The 19,870-nt window shown below is 47.5% G+C and overlaps 1 protein-coding gene across 2 annotated transcripts in view; it reads right to left on the reverse strand.

Moving 5' to 3' along the window:
- The window catches only part of SPDYC (speedy/RINGO cell cycle regulator family member C), a 153,270-nt gene that overhangs the window by 27,084 nt on the left and 106,316 nt on the right, over positions 1-19,870 (reverse strand). For both annotated transcript variants that reach the window (XM_085627978.1, XM_085627979.1), the window contains exon 5: positions 15,390-15,561. In XM_085627978.1, the coding sequence (XP_085484104.1) occupies positions 15,390-15,561 (172 nt within the window). The remainder of the gene's footprint in view (positions 1-15,389; positions 15,562-19,870) is intronic.

Genomic DNA, 19,870 nt, shown 5'->3' on the forward strand with positions numbered 1-19,870 from the left:
TATGTTTAAAACAACAAGGTTTAACTACATGGTCAAGAAAATTAAAAACTTGATCACTTTCAAAAAATGCATGGACAAAATAATCAGCAAAGGTATCTATTGCTTGATTTATAAGTGGCTCAACCTTGCTGAGAAAATAGGCCCAATCCCCCTATTCCGTAACTTTCTAAAAGTGCAATTTTCAAAATTGTAATAAAATTTTTAAAAAATAGACCATTAAATAGGGTTTTTCATCAGAAATCAAAAGACACCAAACAGGACATAACTATCTGCTACCCATTGGCATTTACAGCTTATTACATGTAATAAGGAATCCCCAATGTTAACCTATGGGAGGGGTAGGCCTCTGTAGTGAAAAACAAAGTTGAGCACTACCAGGACATGTAAATCTTAACCGGGCATGTCCAATCTTTTAACAGCACCAGCTCTATGGGCTACCTAGGGCCTATCTTAACAGTTACTCATATGAAACAAGGGAGGAGGGGCTTGGTAAGGGGATTGATTGTCAAGCCAACAGTTTAAATCTGCATTGGGACTGCAGTGGCATGCCTGGGGCATGTTTTACAGGGCTACTTAAGTGAACGACAATTAGTGCTGCAGGACAACTGGTAGCATTTAATTTACAGGTCCTGGGTATATAGCATACCACTCACTATAAGGGACACAAGTAAATTATATATGCTTATTGGGTCAAAACCAATGAATGTAACCATGTTTCAGGGAAGTGAGCACAAGCACTTTACCACCGTTAGTCAGTGCTAGAGCCCTAAGGCGTACAAAACAAAAACTTAGCAAAATGTGGAGGGGAAAGGGCAAAACGTTTGAGTGACCATGCAGAGGGCCAGATCCAAAACAAAGCATATGGTTTCCCATGGTTTGAGGTGTTTCCTTCCCTGCTAGCCACCCCTATTGCTTCAATGTATGGTCAAATGCAATTAATTATAAATAGCAGATATCGGACCATTAGTAGCTTTGTAGTGAGGGCAGAGAGCTTTTAAAATTGTGAGGTTGCGAGGGCCACCCTTAATTTGAGGGTTCAGTACCCAGTGTTGCAGTAGGAACCATCTAGCTCTCGTGTTTTCCACCCTAATGTCTTTGCTACTATTTTGAAACAATGTTTAAAGACAAAAAAACAAAAACAAAAAAAGTTTGTTAGCATTAAGCAATCTCCCTTCCTTCACGTGGCAAACTGTCATCCGGGGTGGAACTAAAAACCATATTAACATGCAGACACAAATGTGGAAGGGAAGGATGTCACTAGCTCAGTCACAGAGTCTCATATCTCTAGGGTCAGTCGAAGAATGCCTGAAACATACCGCTGCCAGTCGAGGCCACTTAGGCAACCAGAAAAGACTTCCTTTTGGACCTGCTCTGGATACCCCTCAATCGCTACACATTTTTGGCCCTTCCCCGTTGCAGGCATGTGGCCCACCCACACAAGTGAAGTATCATTTTTATTGGGAGACCAAGGGGAATGCTGGGTGGTAGGATATTTGTGCCAGCACAGTGATCCCACACAAAAAATTTTTTTTTAAAGCAAAATGAGGTTTGCAGAGGATTCTGGGTAAGAAAATGTTGGGGACCAGACAAGCCACTTTTTGGGTCCCTCGGTCACGGGCAGTAGGCTACCCACACCATTTTTTATCAGGAGACTGGGAAAAGCTGGGTGGATGAAAGTTTGCGCCTCCCCACAGATTGCAGAACTGTCACAGGTATGTGAGGAAAATGGGCTTTTTAACATCAAAGTTTGAGGATTGCAAGGGATTCTGGGTTAAAAATAAAAAGGTGAGAGCCATGCAAATCAGCCCACCCAGGATACCCCTAGGTGTCTAGTTTGAGAACGTGCACAGGTTGGCTAGGTTTCCCTAGTTGGCTGATGAGCTTGGGTCCAAAATCTAGAGCTACCCACATTGGGGGAAAAAAAGGCTTAGTTTTCATTGGAAAAATAAAATGAATCCATGTTGCATTTTGGGAAGATTAAGGTTGTGGGCAGTGGGCCTACCCACACAAGTGAAGTACCATTTTTTATCAGGAGACATTTTGGACCATAGAACAGTAGAACATTTATTAATACATTGGAATTTGCTGTACTTTTGCCTTTCAAATGTAAGCCAGTGTATAAAAAAAAAAAAAAAACGACTTTCAGAAAAATACCCCCTAAATCCTGTGCAGGTACCTACAAATTCAGAGATGTACAAATAACCACTGCTCCTAAACTCCGCATCTTGTGCCCATTTTAGAAATACATGGGTTACCTACAGAACCATTTTTCACTCTGCCTATTGCACTATATGAATTGGTCTAGAAGCTGTACTCCATGCAAAACCACTGGAACACGCAAGTCAGTTGTTGGCTAGGGTACCGTGGTTTCTTGGAAAGCCTACAAACCCCATATATCCACGCAAACAGATGGGTCTGACCAATGTAATGGTATATTGTTTTTGTAAATCATCCATCATGACAAAGTTACAGATGAAAATGTCAAATGCCTGTTTTTTCCTACTCATTTTCAATATTTATTATTTCAACAGTTCTTTTCCTTGTGTAAAGCCTTGAAGGGAATAGGCGTCCTCTTAGACAAATGCCAAAACTGTGATACAAATTTAAGTTTTCCGATTCAGCTCTGCAGTTTAAGGGGCTAAGAAATTAACAGCACTCCACAACATGCCCAAAGAGAGGAAGGAGTCGAGATGTTTCATGTAGGTTGATTAATTTATCTGGTTTCTTCTCCCTTGTTCATATAGCCTATCTTTCCTGATCGTAGGCCTGAACTACCAGGCTTGTATATGTCCAAGCCCCTGTCACTCCCACAACAGAATTTGAATTCCCAGATAAGTGGTGCATGATACAATACTGTGATTAGTCCAAGGTCTATCTACCCTCTGTTTCAGCGGAAGTACCTCCTCTACTAATCTATCGGGATGCTCATCTTTCATAATCGAAAGCAGCCTAGTGATGTAAGCATAGATTAGTAATGTTACGCATAGATTAGAGATGTTATGGCTATGCAGATAGGCCTGTCATCGTGTGGATTAAGATAGTGATTACGTTTGTAGGTAGCTCGAAACGAGACCCTGTCATGATGTTCAGGGCGTTGCAATAAAGTTTTATGAAGCTAGATGCAAAAACAAGTCTAGTTTCAGAGAACCTCATCCACCATTGTCGTGTGCGCAAATGGATGCAAAAGGTCACAGCTGGAAATGTTATTTGTGAGGACAATGTAAGAAATACGCTGCTTCGCTACATGGGCTTAACTTGGGAATATAACATTCAAGCATTGGGGGAATTGAATTATGTACACTTGTGTCACCAGTGGGTGAGAAAGCAAACCTTCGGGCTGAGGCAGACCGTTTATGCAACAAGCTTAGTTTCATTACAATGCATCTTGGATGTTCCCCAGTTCAGATAGTGGCAGGCCTTCTCGGTGCACTCTTGCGGTCTGTTAGGGACCGCATTCTGCTAGGATGTATTCCGAGCAGTTCACTGAAGTCTTAAACATTCTGTCCCTCCATGGTTTCTCTGGCATGGTGAATCTGCATATTGTTATGCAGAAGGCAATCTTCTAGATTTTCATACTTTAATCAGAGGTCTTCGACCTCTGTCAACATATTCCATATGGTAGTTTGGGCTTCTTCCATGCTGGACTACAGTGTTGCAAGTACTCCCTCGTTGCTGCTTAGTACCTATTCCCAGTGCAAATTGATTTTGCTACTTACCAGTATGCATCTGTTCTTGGCATGTAGGGCTGCTGACATTCATCTGTGCATAGATCGCCGCCTAGTGTTGGGTCCGGATGATTGCACATTGTTGTCCTGGAAGAGTCTTAGAAGTATCACGAGATAGGTGGCTCTTCCCCTGGACTACAGTGCGCATGGGCATCCTCTCCATCCTTAAATTGTTTTTCGCCATTGTGGCAGTGATGGAGTAGATACAGTAAGTGATGACCATGCTATACAGAAAATACTGAGTGCTGCAGCCGAGACAGGCGCCGGGGAGGAGGGTGGGAGATATGAATGTCAGCAGCCCTACATGCCAAGAACAGATGCATACTGGTAAGTAGCAAAATCAGTTCGAGGCATGTGGGCTGCTGAATTCATATCTGTGCATAGAATATATAGCAGTACCTCCCCTAGAGGCGGCTACCTGTGCCAGCTGCAGCGGTCTGAAAAAGTTGAGAACAGCCTGTCCTACAGCTGCTTGCTGTTTTGAGTGTACATCTACGCAGTAGTGTTTGGTAAATGTATGTATAGTGGACCATGTGGCTGCTCTACAAATTTCGTGTAAAGGGATGTTTCCTAGGAAAGCCATGGATGCCCCTAACTTTCGTGTTGAGTGGGCTCATGGGGGAACCGTTAATGTGCGTTTAGCTTTGTGATAGCAAATCTGAATGCATTTAACGATCCATCTGGCTATTCCTGCTTTGGAAATGGCGTTGCCTTTGTGTTGTGGAGAGAAGGCAACGAAGAGTTGTTTAGTTTTTCTAAAATCCTTTGTCCTATCAATATAGTACATGAGAGCCCGCTTTACATCTAGTGTATGGAGCATTCTTTCCGCGACATTTTGCGGATTTTGGAAGAAAACTGGCAGTTCGATAGTTTGATTAATGTGGAACTGTGATATGACTTTGGCCATGAACTTGGGGTTGGTGCGTAGGACAACCCTGTTTGCGTGGACCTGAACGAATGGCTCCTGAATGGTTAGTGCCTGGAGTTCACTAACTCTTCTTAACGAAGTGATGGCCACCAGGAAAGCCACTTTCCAGGTGAGAAATTGAATCTCACATGAATGGAGAGGTTCAAAGGGCGGACCCATCAGTCTGGTGAGGACCAAGTTGAGGTTCCACACTGGTGCTGGTGGGTGTCTTGGGGGAATTACTCGTTTAAGTCCCTCTAAGAAAGCTTTGATGGCAGGTACCTTGAATAAGGAGAGGTGCTGCCTGTTGGAGGTAGGCTGCTATCGCGGTCAAATGGATGCGTATTGAGTTGTATGCTAGATTACAGCGGTATAGGTGTAAGAGGTAGCATATGAGCTTTTGAATAGATGCGTCCAGTGGGTTAATGTCATTGTTGTTGCAGTAAATGACAAACCTTTTCCATTTGGCCGCATAGCAGGCTCTGGTAGTGGGTCTTCTGGCTTCTTTGATAGTCATACAGTCAGGTGGTAAGTTTAGGTAGCCAAATTCTAAGACCTCAGGAGCCAGATTGCCAGGTTCAGTTGCTGGGGATCTGGGTGTTGAATTTCGCCATGGTTCTGCGTTAAAAATGCTGGTTTTATCCGCAGTCGATGAGGCACCACGGAAAGTTCCAGAAAGGTGGTGTACCACAGCTGGCGTGCCCACGTTGGAGCAACTAGGATCAGGGTTAGTGAGTGTTGCCGTAGTTTGCGCACCACCAGCGGTATTAATGGTGCTGGGGGAAAAGCGTACGCAAATCTGCCGGACCAGTTCATCCATATCGCATTGCCCTGCGACTGGGTGTGGGAACCTGGCGGCAAAGCTTTGGCATTTTGCGTTTTCTTTTGTGGCGAATAGGTCGATCTCTGGATGACCCCACCGCTGGAAGTACGGTTGGAGAACTGATGGGTGTAGCTCCCACTCGTGCATCTGGTGGCTGTGTCTGCTGAGCAGATCCGCCATCTGGTTGTCCTTGCCCGGGAGGTGTTCTGCCATGAGGAATATGTTCCTCTGAATGGCCCACTTCCACATGCTCGGAGCCAGATGAGACAACTGTGGAGAGTGTGTTCCTCCCTGCTTCTGTATGTAGTACATGGCAGTCATGTTGTCCGTCCGGATCAACACGACTTTGTTGCACAAGTGTACTTTGAATGCCTTCATGGCTAGGAAGATTGCCATCAGTTCCAGAAGGTTGATGTGCATCCTCTTTTGCTGTGTCGTCCATAGTCCCTGCACTGTGTAATTGAGTACATGAGCTCCCCATCCCTGGAGAGACGCGTCCGCTGTCAGTATGATTTGTGGAACAGGCTCTTGGAACGGTCGGCCCTTGCAAAGGTTTTGTGGATTCCACCAATGCAGAGAGTTGTATGCCCGACCGCTCACCAACACTAGGTCTTTTAGTTGCCTGTGAGCCTGATTCCATGGACGTGCTAAGCACTCCTGAAGCGGGCGCATATGTAGTCTCGCGTGTGGGACTATGAAAATGCAGGAGGCCATCATGCCTATCAACTGCATGAACACTCGCGCCGGAAGGGAGTGTTGAGGTTTGAATTTTGAGATCAGCAGTTGCATGCTGTTGATTCTCACTAAAGTTGGCTGAGCTGTGGCAGCCAGTGTGTTGATAGTACTTAGGCGCAACAGTTGTACGTGCGCAGGTTGGAGACTTGATTTTGGGTAATTTAGTGAGAATCCCAGATCGTGAAGAAGGTGAATGGTGTGGGACATGTGGGTGGCACATTGTTGTGCTGACTTGGCCTGAACTAGCCAGTCATCCAGATAAGGGAAGACGCGAATGTTTTGTCTTCGCAGATGCGCGGCCACTGTAGCCAGGCACTTGGTAAAGACCCTGGGTGCTGTTACTCCGAAGGGGAGAACTTTGAACGGATAGTGATTCCCTTGAATAGTGAATCTGAGGTATTTCCTGTGTGAAGGGTGTATGGGTATGTGGAAGTATGCATCCTTCAGGTCTAGCGTAGCTAGGAAATCCCCCTGACCGAGTAGTGGGAGAACCTGCTGGAGGGTGAGCATATGGAAATGCTCCGACAGAATATATAGGTTTAGGGGTCGCAGGTCTAGAATAGGTCTGAGCGAGCCGTCCTTTTTGGGGATTAAGAAGTACAGAGAGTACACCCCTGCGCCCTGCTCGTCGATGGGCACTACTTCTATTGCCCCTTTTGCGAGCATAGCAAGCACTTCCTGCTGGAGTAAACCTAAGTGTTCGGCTGACATAGGACGGTGCTTTGGTGGTATGTTGGGTGGAGTGGAAGTTAGTTCTAGACAGTACCCGTGCTGGATGATGTCCCTGACCCACCTGTCCGGGTGATGTTCTTCCACGTGGACAGGAACAGCTGGAGTCGTCCCGACAGGTGTTATGTGGTCGGGGGGTAAGGAGAGGGCGTCACGGTTTGTTCTTTGGGGAGGACCTGGTGTTGCCATAGCCACGTCCCCTGCCCTTGGTGCTGGATCCACGATATCCACCCCTGTTTTTTTGTCATAGGTGCTTTGTGTGCCACTTTTAGCATACTGCTGTTGTGACCCCTGAACCCTTGTTGTTCCCCTATTTCCGGTGCGACAAAAGGAGCCACTACAAAATTGTTGCGTTTGTAGAGCCCCCATTGATTTCGCAGTGTCAGTGTCTTTCTTTATTTTTTCTAGGGTAGTGTCAACGTCTGGGCCAAATAAGAATTCTGTGTTAACTGGTAAGTTCAGAATATTGTTTTGGATCTCGGGTTTGAAGCCGGAGATGCGTAACCAGGCGTGGCGTCGCAGCATGACACTTATGTTTATTGCCCTGGCCGCTGTGTCAGCTGCGTCAAGGGCGCATTTTATGGATGCATTAGTGAGGAGTTGTCCTTCTCTAATGAGGAGTTCCGCTGACTCTTTATACTCTTCTGGTAGATGTTGGAGCAGTGACTCCAGCGTGTCGTAATGTGACCCGTCATAACGTTCCAGGAGTGCCTGTGTATTGGCAATGCGCAGGATATTCGCTGCTTGCGCTGCAATGCGTTTGCCCGATGTTTCTAGTACTTTTGACTCTGTATGGGGGAGGAGCATCACCAGTCGTTTGTGAGTGGGCTCTTTTGCGAGCGTTGGCAACCACCATAGAGTCTAATGGCAACTGACCCCTAATGTATTTAGGGTCACCGGGTGCAGGCTTATATTTCTTTTCAATCCTGGGGTTTAACACTCGGGCTCTTGTGGTGTCCTTGAAAATGTCTTTGGCAGGTTTTAGAACCCCTTTTAGCATGGGCAGAGTTTTGACAGTTCTTTCTGAAGATGCGAAAGTGTCAAGCAGGAAGTCTTCCTCAATGGCGTCAGAATGGAGCTCCACCCCATGATGAGCAGAAGCCTGTTCGATGAGGGCATTAAATGCAGCCGTGTCCTCTGTAGGAGACGTTTTTACGTTGTAGAGTTGCGCATCTTGAGTATGTGGCGCGACACTTTGGTCTGTGGGATCATCCCACGCCTGATCAGGGTCTTGTAGTTGTTCATCGGGATCTACGTCCCCGGGGTAGATGGTATCCTCCCTGCCATAGTCCTGCATTGCGTCCGATTCGGAAGGGGTAGGAGAAAAGGACTGTGGATCTGAGTGGAAGGGTTGGAAGTGTTCTTGTAGCACTGGTTCCTGCTTCGCTGGCAGCTTGCGTTTAAGAGGAATTTTGTATGGCTCCTCTTCCCTGACTGGCGTTATTTTGCGCTTATGAGCATTAACCTGCCAGTGTCGGCGTCGATAAATTGTGGCCCCGAAGAGTCTTTTTCTGTTAGGCCAGAGGTGGTGGACTGTGTGTGGAGGACACGTGTCCGAATTTGAAATAGTTTCGGTGCCGATGTTGGTGGCAGCCCAAATGTAATGTTGGTGGGCTCCGAGTGCACTCTACAAGGTGAGGTAGTGTCGGGACCCGAGATAGAGTGGAGGGTTGCCCGGTCACGGATGCGTTATAAAGATGCAGAGACCTGCTGCACAGTGAACGCAGATGGCGGTTTGATGGGCACCTTGGTAGTAGACGTCAAGGCCGGCCCCGACTTTGTCGGAGGGGGGCCACTGGCCTGAAGGGCTGCATCTACAGTCGACGTAGTCGAGGACTTATTCGGCATCGGTGCTTTAGGCGTCGACGTAGCCGGGGCGGCCATTTTGACTGCGGAGGTTACGGCCTTCGGTGTCGGCGCCGAAGGTCGGTGCCTTGTGGTGCCCGAGGGTGTGCTTTTTCTGTGTGTCGACCGCATCTGCTGCGGTGAGCTCGGCGCTGAAGTCCCTTTGTACGCGGTCGGAGCCGACGACTTTTTTCGGCGTCTGGGCAGTGGATTGTTTCGACGTCTTCGATCCGACCACCACCAGTTTCACTTTCGATTTTGAAGGGACTGGAGCGATGGATGGTTTTGGGTTTAATAACCCGGTCGTCTTCGGTAATAGTGGCTCATGCAGAGTGTTCGAGGCCGGACCGGAAGGTGGGGCCGAGGAACCATGTATTTGATCTTGGGTAAGGCCCGAAGGCGATCCCTCGACCGGAGCCTGATGACGACATACAGTTTCGGCCTCCGTTTCGACGGTTTGGCCTAGGTCTTCGGGAGAGCGGTCTTCTTCGGCCCAGTAGGCCTCGAAGTCTCCTACCTCGTCGACGGTTTCTTCACGTCGAAAGATCACTTCATAGTCGTCGTCCAATCGGGAATCATGTTCTGAAGCAGGGCTAGAGACTTCTTCCATGCTCTCGACGTCCTCGGTGCTGAATATGTTGGTGGGAGCGGGCGCTGCTTGCTGCGCCTCGAGCCCCGCTGCCCGTCGATTCCGCAGAGTCTTCTTAGATCAGAACCGTGCACAGGCCATGCATTTCGATTCGTCGTGATCCGGCGAGAGACATTTATTACAGACTGGGTGGACGTCGATATGAAGGTACTTGGCGTGGCATAACGGACACCTCTTGAACGGAGTCCTCGATTCCATCGTCTTTCATGCTTCGAAGTTTGGACCAATTCGGTACGAAAGTCGGAAGAGGGTGTGGAGCACTAAAGCTAGTAGTCGACACCGAACGGTAACTGTACCGACGACAACTAAAGGCCTTTTGGCCTAACACTAAGTATTCCTAAGTTGAGCTAAGATAGTCACATCCGAACCCAATGGCGGAAAAAAACAATCTAAGGATGGAGAGGATGCCCATGCGCACTGTAGTCCAGGGGAGGAGCCACCTATCTCGTGATACTTCGAAGACTCTTCCAGGACAACAATGTGCAATCATCCGGACCCAACACTAGGCGGCGATCTATGCACAGATATGAATTCAGCAGCCCACATGCCTCGAACATTGTAGCTTGCATCTCTGTCTTCATGGCCTATAATTGCGAGGTAAGGGAGCAGGTCAGAGTGTCTTGCATGTCTGCCAGACATTAAATCAAACAGTACTTGTTAAAGCTTGATGGCTCTCTTTTTTGGCTTCCCAGGTAAGTCCGCTTCTGAAGAACTCGGATAATAGTGGTAACATCTGTACTAAAGTGGTCTTTCATCTGAGGAGACAGATTGGTGTTACCAGTGGGGTCTAGTGGAACCATATAAATACACAACCCCGCAATATTGCCTCACATGGTGTTCATAGAGCAGAGCAATCGGGGGTGCGATATCTAAAATCTGAGAATCTTATCTGTGCGTCTTCCCCCCAGTGTGTTGGGTAAATTTCTAAAATTGTGGATAGCTTTACTGTAATGTTCCAGCATCACTATTGTAGGGTCTGTATGAACCATGGTACCTAGGTACCGGGTTGACTCGGTTTTCCATTATAGGGGGAATTCCAAATCTGGTTGTGCAGTAGAAGGGGTCATGGGGAAGATGGTAGATTTAGGTCTCTGGATAAACTGGAGCAAAAGGGCCCAAACCAAACAACTGCCACAAGAATAGGGGGCAGGTTGTTCTTGTGGTCACAAACCAATATCAAGGTGCAGGGGCTAAGCTACAATGGCATATCACAAGGGAGATGGGGCATCCCTGCCGGGTTCCTCGCTCTCTCGAGAGAAGGGCTGTGACATGATTTTTTACCTGTACTTTGGCTGATGGAGCCTTGTAGAGTTACACAATTGGGCACAAGAACACTTCACCCATCCCAATTTTGCATAGTACAGCTTTCATGAATACCCAATCAAGCCGAAAGCTTTTTCGGCATCTAAAAGAGCCGTGGCTTCCACATCAGGGTCCACCTGTTGGAGCGAGCCAAACATGCAAAGGTTATAGGTGATGCTCCTGCCAGGGACAAAGTTCGCCTGTTCGGGCGGACTATACCTGGTACGGGCAACTGGGGCCCACCGCACAGCTTCACGCCGCCGCAGGTCATTTGCAGTTATCCCCGGCCCTTCGGAGGTCCGGTGGCAGAGCTGGGGACCTGTTGCAGGGCAAAACTGCAGCAAACAGAGCGGATGGGACCCTGGAGGCGAGGGCAACAAGTGGTGGCTGCCATCTTGCTGTGGAGGGCCGCCAAGTCCTTTGGTTTCGCAGCGGCGCAGAGACCCCTGCCAAGGCCTGCTGCACCTTCGCTGTCGGCGCCTGGGATGTTCCTGGGGCTGCGATGGCGCATACTGCTGAGAGCGGCCTTACCGGGACTTTGATCCGGAAACTGCAAACAGCGCCTGCCATTTTGGACGCAAGGGGCTGACCCGCTTGAGCAACCTGGAGCGGTGCATCTGCGGGAGTTCACCCAGTGCTGGGAGGGAGTACATGGAGCCACTCTGGGTCTAGAGGACTGTTTGGGACCAATCGGCCAGGTGCTGTGAGGCGGCAGAAGCTGTGTGCCTGACTTTAAGATGGCACCCGGCCAAGACGCTCCATAGATAAAGGAGCAAGCAACAATTACCACAGTAACTCTGGGGCATTAATAGGGGCAACAAAAATACCAATAAACCTTTTGGGCTCCTACCCAACCACCCACACCAGGGAAATAGCGGCGACCCCCCGACAGCACAGCAGGTTGACCCCAGGACTAATGGCAGACCCTTCGTGAAGTGGTGAGGGGAAACTGAGCACTGTGGCAACAAGGGAGAAAAACCATACTGCACAACAGGAGGATGGATGCCGAGACAGGCCCCAGAACGACTCCACCCCACTAAAAAAAAAAAAATCACCCGGTAGGTGGAAAAGATGTGAGGGTGCTAGGTCCCTACACCACTGAACTCGGGGAGACTCTGGACACTAGAGAGACTGGTACTGATATAGAGCTTGTCTATGCAGCCAAAAACACAGTAAAATAGAGTTTCCTCCTACTTCGCCATCACAGCCGCCAAAGACTCACAGGTGCTGACAACAGGGGAACACATGGCGAACTGAGCATCATCCTCTGCACCCAAGAACTTAATATGATAACATCTGGATTGCTGATGTGCAGCTTACTATAAACTTCTGTGAATCATGAAAAAAATTAGAATTACTAACTGCGCTTCATGTCCTGGATGGCAAAGCTTCTGGAATGGCCTGGGGTAGGCTTTTACCTTAGAGATGGTGCAAACCCCTGGCCAGAGAGAAAACAGTCCGTCCCCCAAATTGATGCGGTTTGTTCCCATTTAGTACACTCACCTCTCGCAACAGATGGGGAAATGATACCACTTCCCCATGGACCACCGGACTTTGGACGCAGCTTTGACTCGTCTACCGGTTTGGGTCCTGTCTCCCTCCCCTTCTCTTTCCATGCTGTGTCTCACCCTCCCCTCCTCGTTCCCTCCTCCATACTCTACTTTCCCTGCTCCTACCCCCCTCCCCTGAATCTCTCTCCTTGACTGCTTTTTCTCTTACGTATATGTCCTTCTTGTTGGTCGCGACCTTACATGTAACTATGTTGACATGCTCTAATAACTGTGTAACCTTTGTAACGATGTAACCTGCAACTATGGTCTGATACTCATGTAAAGCGCTCTGATATCTCTGGGTCTAGCCAGCACTATATAAAACCTTTAACATAAATAAATACGATGGACACAAGGCTATTAGCAAGTATCTTGGCCTGAAAGTACAGTAGCAAGAGTGGCCTATAAGATGCACAGTTTTGGGGGGGGGGGGGGGGGGGGGGGGGGGAGGTGAGGCGGCTTATCCGGTCTCAAAAGGGTTACTAAGCACCTCCCTCATGGAAGGTGGCATGACCTTCTCTGTCATTTCCCCAAAAAGGGTAACCAGGTGGGGAACCAATAGAGCCTGGTAGGCCTTATAGAATGCAACAGAGTCCATCCGAACCAGGGGGGAGCCAAAGGTGTGCATTCCCAGATTGCAGTGCGGATATATGAGGATGTCAGGGGGGCCAGGAGGTGTTCCCCGTGTTCTAATGTAAGCCAGGGCATGTGAATATGTTCTAAGTAATCCTTCACGGCTCCCACATCAGGTGTAATGCAGAATCGATAAAGTTAGTAGCTACAAAACTGTTCACCTAGGTTTTCCAAGTCATGTATTGCTTGATTGTTCTCATTCAGTATTTCAGTAATAATCCCAGTTTCTCGTCTAGGACGCGCTCTTGCAGCTAGACTGGCACACAGGCGTTTACCTTCCCCCATGTACTCTAGCCGAAGCAGATTCATAGCTTGGCTATATTCAAAGTTCAGTTCTCATAGCTTTTTTTTTTATTTGGTTAAATTGTCGACTGTCTTCTTGTACTTGTTGCCTGAAGTCAGGCTACAGAGACAAATCCATGTCTTCATAACGTAGCACCTTCAGCTCTATCTTTTCGGAGGGCAGCATCTCAGGCGCTGTAGTTCATTAGATGGCCAATAATGGGGCGCAGACTAGAGCCAGGGATGGGTCTTGGCATTAGAGCGAGGTGTACTCGTTATACCACAAGAACTTACAAGTATGTATCTCTCCCAAGGGCGGTCACTAGTAGTTGCTCCACAAAGCATATCACGCTTTCAATATTAGTTCTTTCCCCCACACCAATTATGCGAATATTTTTGCGCCTTGAAGGAGCTTCCAAGTCTTCGACCTTGGCTAGTAGGGTGCTGAGAGTTTTGTCTAGCTTAGGGTGGGCAGTTGCATTCGCTATCAGTGTCTTCCGCATCCGAGAGTCTTTTCAACGGCATCCAGTCTCTCGGTATGCTTGTCAAGTCTCTCGGTCATGCAGTCCATTCTATAAGTTATGGCATCTATATTACCATCAATTATGTTTAGGCTAGTGGAGACCTTTGGGGGGCTGCGCAACGCAACCGCCACAGTACGCCAGCATCTAAATCTAGCAGCTTGGAGCGAACACTGCAAGGCACTGGCAGGATCACAGCCCAGAATGTCACCCTGGTATTAACAGTAGGCCAAAGGAGTTTCTGGGTGCCATTCGCCGCTTGCAGGGTGGGCCTGGGGCCCGTGAAACCAGAGCTTGCGTTTTCCAGTACAGGATTATCCCAGTTGCTTTCAGAGTGCTGGGACACTGTAGGGCTGTAGGATTACGTCAGAATAATGATGTGGCTCACAGAGCTCTGCCAGTCTGGGGCCGTCTTCGAGCCAGGCAAGCTCTGCCTCCCCATAAAAACAAAAGATTATAAAGTAATAGAAGAGCACTATGCAGTAAATAGCTGAACTAGACCTGGTCTACGTTAAGAGCCAATGAATTCCAAATAGTACAAGTCACAGCTCTGCAGCATTACGAAATAACCCACTGGTCCCATCCCATCAGGTAACATCCCAAAACGCAGTACTGAGTTATGTGCATTAGACTACAAGTTAAGAGTCTTGAGTTAGGTTAAATAGATCTGTGCCTGAAATGTTTCCAGAACCGGTTTAGATGGAGGTCCAGCTGGGTTTTTTTTGTTTTTAAAAATGGCCAAACTGAACAAGAACTGAAACCGAAGCAAAACCATAATATTGCTTGCTACAATAAAGTGGGACTGCTTTTACAAGCAATTCAACCACTATTTAAGAGAGACAATCCTAACAGCAATCTGCAAGATCATGAACTCCTTGCTGCCCTCCCACATAGTGCAAGGAGCCAGCAAATCAGCACAAAATAGCTAGGACCTCAAATGTCCCCTACAGAAGCAGTTAACCTTTTGAATTCTGTAGACCCACCCACCGCCACCATGAATAATTACTGAAAGCTGGGGTGCCGGGGCTCAAATTTAACAATTCACAAATAAGTATCTAGCAAACGAATACATTTGGCAAAATTTACAAATGTTTATTTTTTTATTTTAATGGGAAAGTTGGGGCTTTAATATCGTTTTATACCCATGAGGGAGAGATATGCTAGAATCGAACAGAATATGCTGTAGTTTATTTTTGCACACAATGTCTACTTTTTGAAAGACACATACCAGTGCTTCTATTGAAGCCATCAATTTCCCACACTAGATAGTTTGCTGCACTTGCACTGCTCACATGAATAAAGCTAAAGATGCAAATTTAATTTCAGATAATTTTAAAACATTTTAAAAAACTTTCAATTTTGTTTTCTGATGTATACTTTATTAATCTGTTAATCTTTGATTTTCTAAACCGGTGCAGAATGCCCCAGTAGGCATTGCAGGCCAAAAAGGGTGAGCAGAGGTCAGTTGGAAAAGTTGGCTTGACCGTCAAAATTCAGCAAGCAGCCCATTAACCAACTAACCGTTAGACCATTCTTCTTCCTTAGATCTCATTTGCCTTCAGGAGGCAAGAGCAGTTTAGTGATAAGAGTTCAGACTAATTATGGATTGCAATAAAAAAAAAAAATACTGATACTGTGGGAACCGGTCTGAACCAGACCCCCCCCCCCCCAATCAAACAGATGCTTACCTCTTCACAGCACCTCCGGCTGACCACAGCTCGATAGTTCAGTTTAGCCCAAAAACTATCTCTCAACCTCAGGAATTGAGGGAAGAGCTCCCGCCAGTTCTCACCAAGTGCCCATGGAAAGATCTCATACTTGTACTCTTCCTCATCCTCCTCCATGTCATTAGCCAGGTACCTAAGAATAACAAGAGATTCAAGACTGAGGTCAGTTATGCAATGAAAGAATAATAAGAGGGAATCAAAATGCAAAAGGAAATACAACACCGAATGGAAAGAGGTTGACTGAATCTTGAGCCACTGAAACTGTACAAGATCTAGCATTTTCAGCAGAAATGCTCGAGGTCACACTAAGGCATTGGGGAACTGGTAGTTGAGTATAGTTCAGAGTAGTGGAATGGGTTGTGAACATTTTATAGAGCATAAACTTTCAGACCATGTGAATTATAGCAACCCCCTTGCAAAAGCGGTAGAATAGATCCACAAGACTAGAACAAAGGGTGGAGTACTGGAACATGAGGAAAAGGAGCATCAAGATGAGCTTAAAATTAGTATACATTGTATGGGCTTCGTTTTAGACCATTTTCCACCTTTAAGAAGGTACCCTAGGTATCCAACCGCCAAGATGTAGCCGAGATTTAGTCAAGGCTTTATTACACCCAGATCAATTTCAACTTTAAGCTGATTGTACAGTACCAAAAAAAGCTAGTTGCTTGGACAAAGTTGAGTAGCGGATCCCCTATGAATAAGGATCTAAACTGCAAACATCATTCACACACACCATTTTATTGGAGTCCAGGACTAAAAAGTCAAACAGTATGTCATTGCAGTGCTCCACAACTCAGAAATACAGCTCCATGTACTTGGATGAATTCCAAAAATTTCCAGTAATATGCAGACACTATTACCTCATTTTTCTTTTCCCCCCACTTTGCCTTGTTCCCATTTTTCTAGTTAAGACTGCCCGCAGCTAATCTGTTCGGAATAAGCATCCCAATGTAGCAACATTTGTCTAAGGGTTATTGGGGTTTTATATACCGAATATCAACCTAGGCTATTTTGTAGAGTTTATGAATTATTGCAGGTCTGCCTTAAGAGACCAACATAATTATGACAACACATTGATAAGTATGATGGGTTATGAATTGGTATATTGAACGTCAAAATAGGTTTTAAAATAACAGTTCTTCCATTTATTTATTTTAAGTCCCCAATGATCAATAGGCAGACTAGATTGATCAATTTTGACACAAAGGCATTCACAATTCCATTAAAACGTTGGCAAGACCGTTTTATCTTCCCATCAGATTAGGAAACCTATGGATTTATCGAACTAGTAGCACAAAACAGTGGTTTCAAATTTTGCACATACCCGACTAGCTCATTTGATAGATGAGATCAGTGGATTAACCCATTCATCTGGACTCCTCAATATGGCTTTAAGTAGAGAACTAGGTTTCTGGTAGGATTGTTTTCAAAAATATTTTCACTCAATTGACTGAAAAAATGGCTCATTAAGACGCGATAGTGATCTGAGAATATAAAAATCCAAATGCCTCAACTTTCAATGATTGCAGAATCCAACCTCTTCCACATGTCTGTCAAGTGGACACACGAATCCCACCAATATATTTTGTAAACAAAAGATGGCAGCTACGGGTGAATCACCGTGCCCAAGATGCCAGTCATTCTTTGGAGAGTGGCTGCATAAGGCTTGGGCTTGTCCCAAGCAAAGTCTTTTTGGCATAACAAAACTAAGTAGTAACTGGTTTAGTAAAGGACTACTACCTGACTCAATAAGGGTTCTGCTGAGATGGCCCCCATTTGAACGAGACTGAGCTAGCACTGAATTTAAACTAATATTCATGAACACAGCAACAGATTGGTCAATAGTTACTTGCACTGGGAGTCATCCAACTCCTCTCCCACCACAGTATAAGGAGATGGAAAAGGAAAATATTAGAGCCATAGTAAATTGGGAATTTCACTAACTAGTTATACCCTGAAAAAAAATATTCAAATCTGCAGATACTGACAGAACACAGAATGGACACTTCAACTTTTAGATACTTTTATTCTTTAATTGCGCAAACATAATTCTGTCTAATCTAAAAAGTCCCCCTGCACCAATTCAGACTCTCTCATGCGGGTATAAACCAGCATAAGAGAAGTGTAGGGATTTGGCGCAGTAGGTGGATTCCACGCTCCAGCAGGGACTAGGAGCCTGTGCTCCTGAGCCATGCCGATATCTCCAAGCAATAGCCTGGAGATATCCAAGTGAGCATGTCGGTTTGGCCACCCTAGGACAGCGGACCAAACCTATGTGTGCACTAGCAGTGCCCTGAGCCCACTCCTCTGGCTACTGATCGCCCTGCCCTCAATATTTGGCATCGGCTGTAGAGCAAAAAAAAATAAAGCAGCTTTATTTTACATGTGTCTGCTGGTTCCAGCAGTGTGGAGACACTCCTCTACTAGAACGGAGGAGCTGTGCCTGGCCAGTGTTTATCCATTACAGTACCAGGTTATTAGTATAATGGATTAAAAGTTCCAAAGGAGATTGATGCTACCCGCGGTCGGATCGCCCACCGGGAACCGGAGTTATGCATGGCGGAAGATTGAGGCCTATCTCCGAGGGATGCCAGGGGCTAGAGTTGGCAGGATGCCCGACCTCTAATTGAACAACAGCGGCCAGGCGAGGTGTGAACTACCGGACGGAGGTCCCTATCCTTTCACTTTCTCGCCCTTTGTTGGTCCTGCCCAGGGAGTGCTCTCGGCTGCTTTATTATCATTTGGACGCTCTGCACGCTACTCTGGCGGCCCATCGCAGGACTGCGCACTCCTGCCTCCTTTCGCTGAGAGAGGGTCGTCCTGTTTGAACCGACCTGCTTGAGCCAACCATGTCGGGCAAAGCAGAGGTGGATCAGCTGAAGCCTAAGGCCACCAAGCGGGGAGCCTATACTCAGGCCAATAATATGGACCGCTACGCCCAGCAGAAGGGGTCACCGGGTGGACCAAGCCAGTCGCCGGATGCACAGAAGACTGCCTCACCCTTGGCCCCGGAGCTCTCGCTCCAGGATGTCATGGGCGCGCTCGAAGGGCTGCAGAATTCAATTGGGAGACAGTTTGATGCCCTGGCGCACAAAGTGGATGCCGTCTTGGTGGACGTTAATCTGATCCGCGCGGATTTGGGCAAAACGAACGAACGAGTTAAAACCCTGGACCTCAAGACCACGGGCCTCGCTGATGTCTCGGAACTACAGACCGAGGTCCGTAAGTTGCGGACCGAGAGTGATCTCGCCACCCGTCGGCTGGAGGACTTTGAGAGCCGGGCCAGGCGCAACAACGTGCGCGTTATCGGGGTCCCGGAGTCCTCGGACGAGACTTCTGTAGACCTGCTAGTGGAGGACTTGGTGCTTAACCATCTGCAGCCTAAGGGTCTTGGAAAGTTTTTCGCAGTTGAGAGGGCCCATAGGGTGCCGGGTGGTAGGCCCAAGGTGGGAGCCCCACCGAGGCCGATTGTCGCCCGGCTCTTTCATTCGAGATCGGGACGCTATCCTGCAAGCATCGAGGGTGACGGGCCCGGTCCCCTTCCAGAACGCGTCGGTGAATTTCTATCCTGACTTCACCCAGCAGGTGCAGAGGCAGAGGCAGGGCTTCCTGGGGGTGAAGAGGCGGCTTCGGGAGAGGGAACTGAAATATGCCATGCTCTTCCCTGCCAGACTACGTGTGGTGTACGAAGACCGAACATTCTTTTTTGAGTCGCCTGTCATGGCCGATGAATGGCTGGACGCTCTGCCCCGACGACGGACGGGAGAGGACACTGCCGCAGACGGGGACAGTGGCCGGGATGAACAAGGTTGATGTCTTCGGAACCGGACTGACTCGATTTGACTCTAGCTAATGACTTGCACAGAATGCAGTAAATACGGAGGGTTGTGGGAGGACGAGTGGAGCTCTTTCCTCCCTTAGGGTACTTTTTGTAGATTTTGGGTTTGGTAGGGCGACAGGCACACTGCAAGTTTGGGGGGGGCTTTGTAAGCTGCAGCAGGGGTGCAGGGTGGGGGGGATAGTTGGGATTTTGGGTTTGTTGTTGGGGGGTTTGTTTCTGCAAGGCGTATTGATTATTTTCAGGACTGTTCCATGGTGGCTCTTCGGGTGTGGGGTGGGCCTCCTTACGTTTGGGGATGGGGGGTAGGGGTTTAAGTGTTATTAGCTGGAATGTTAATGGTTTGGGGGATCGCATGAAGCGCGGGATTGTTTTGCAATTCTTGAAACGGTCATTGCCGGATGTCGCCCTACTGCAGGAGACGCACCTTATAGGTAACACGTGCTATGCTCTTAATAGGAAGGGTTATAAATTCATAGCTCATTCGGGATTTTCCTCTGGGTCCAGGGGTGTGGGCTTCCTAGTCAGAGCCTCGCTACCATTTGAGGTGGACTCCACCATTGTTGGGGGAGGTTTGTGGCGGTGGCGGGGCGGTGGGAAG

Source organism: Triturus cristatus, chromosome 9 (assembly GCF_964204655.1).
Source record: "Triturus cristatus chromosome 9, aTriCri1.1, whole genome shotgun sequence".
In the NCBI taxonomy this organism is placed as follows: Eukaryota; Metazoa; Chordata; class Amphibia; order Caudata; family Salamandridae; genus Triturus; species Triturus cristatus.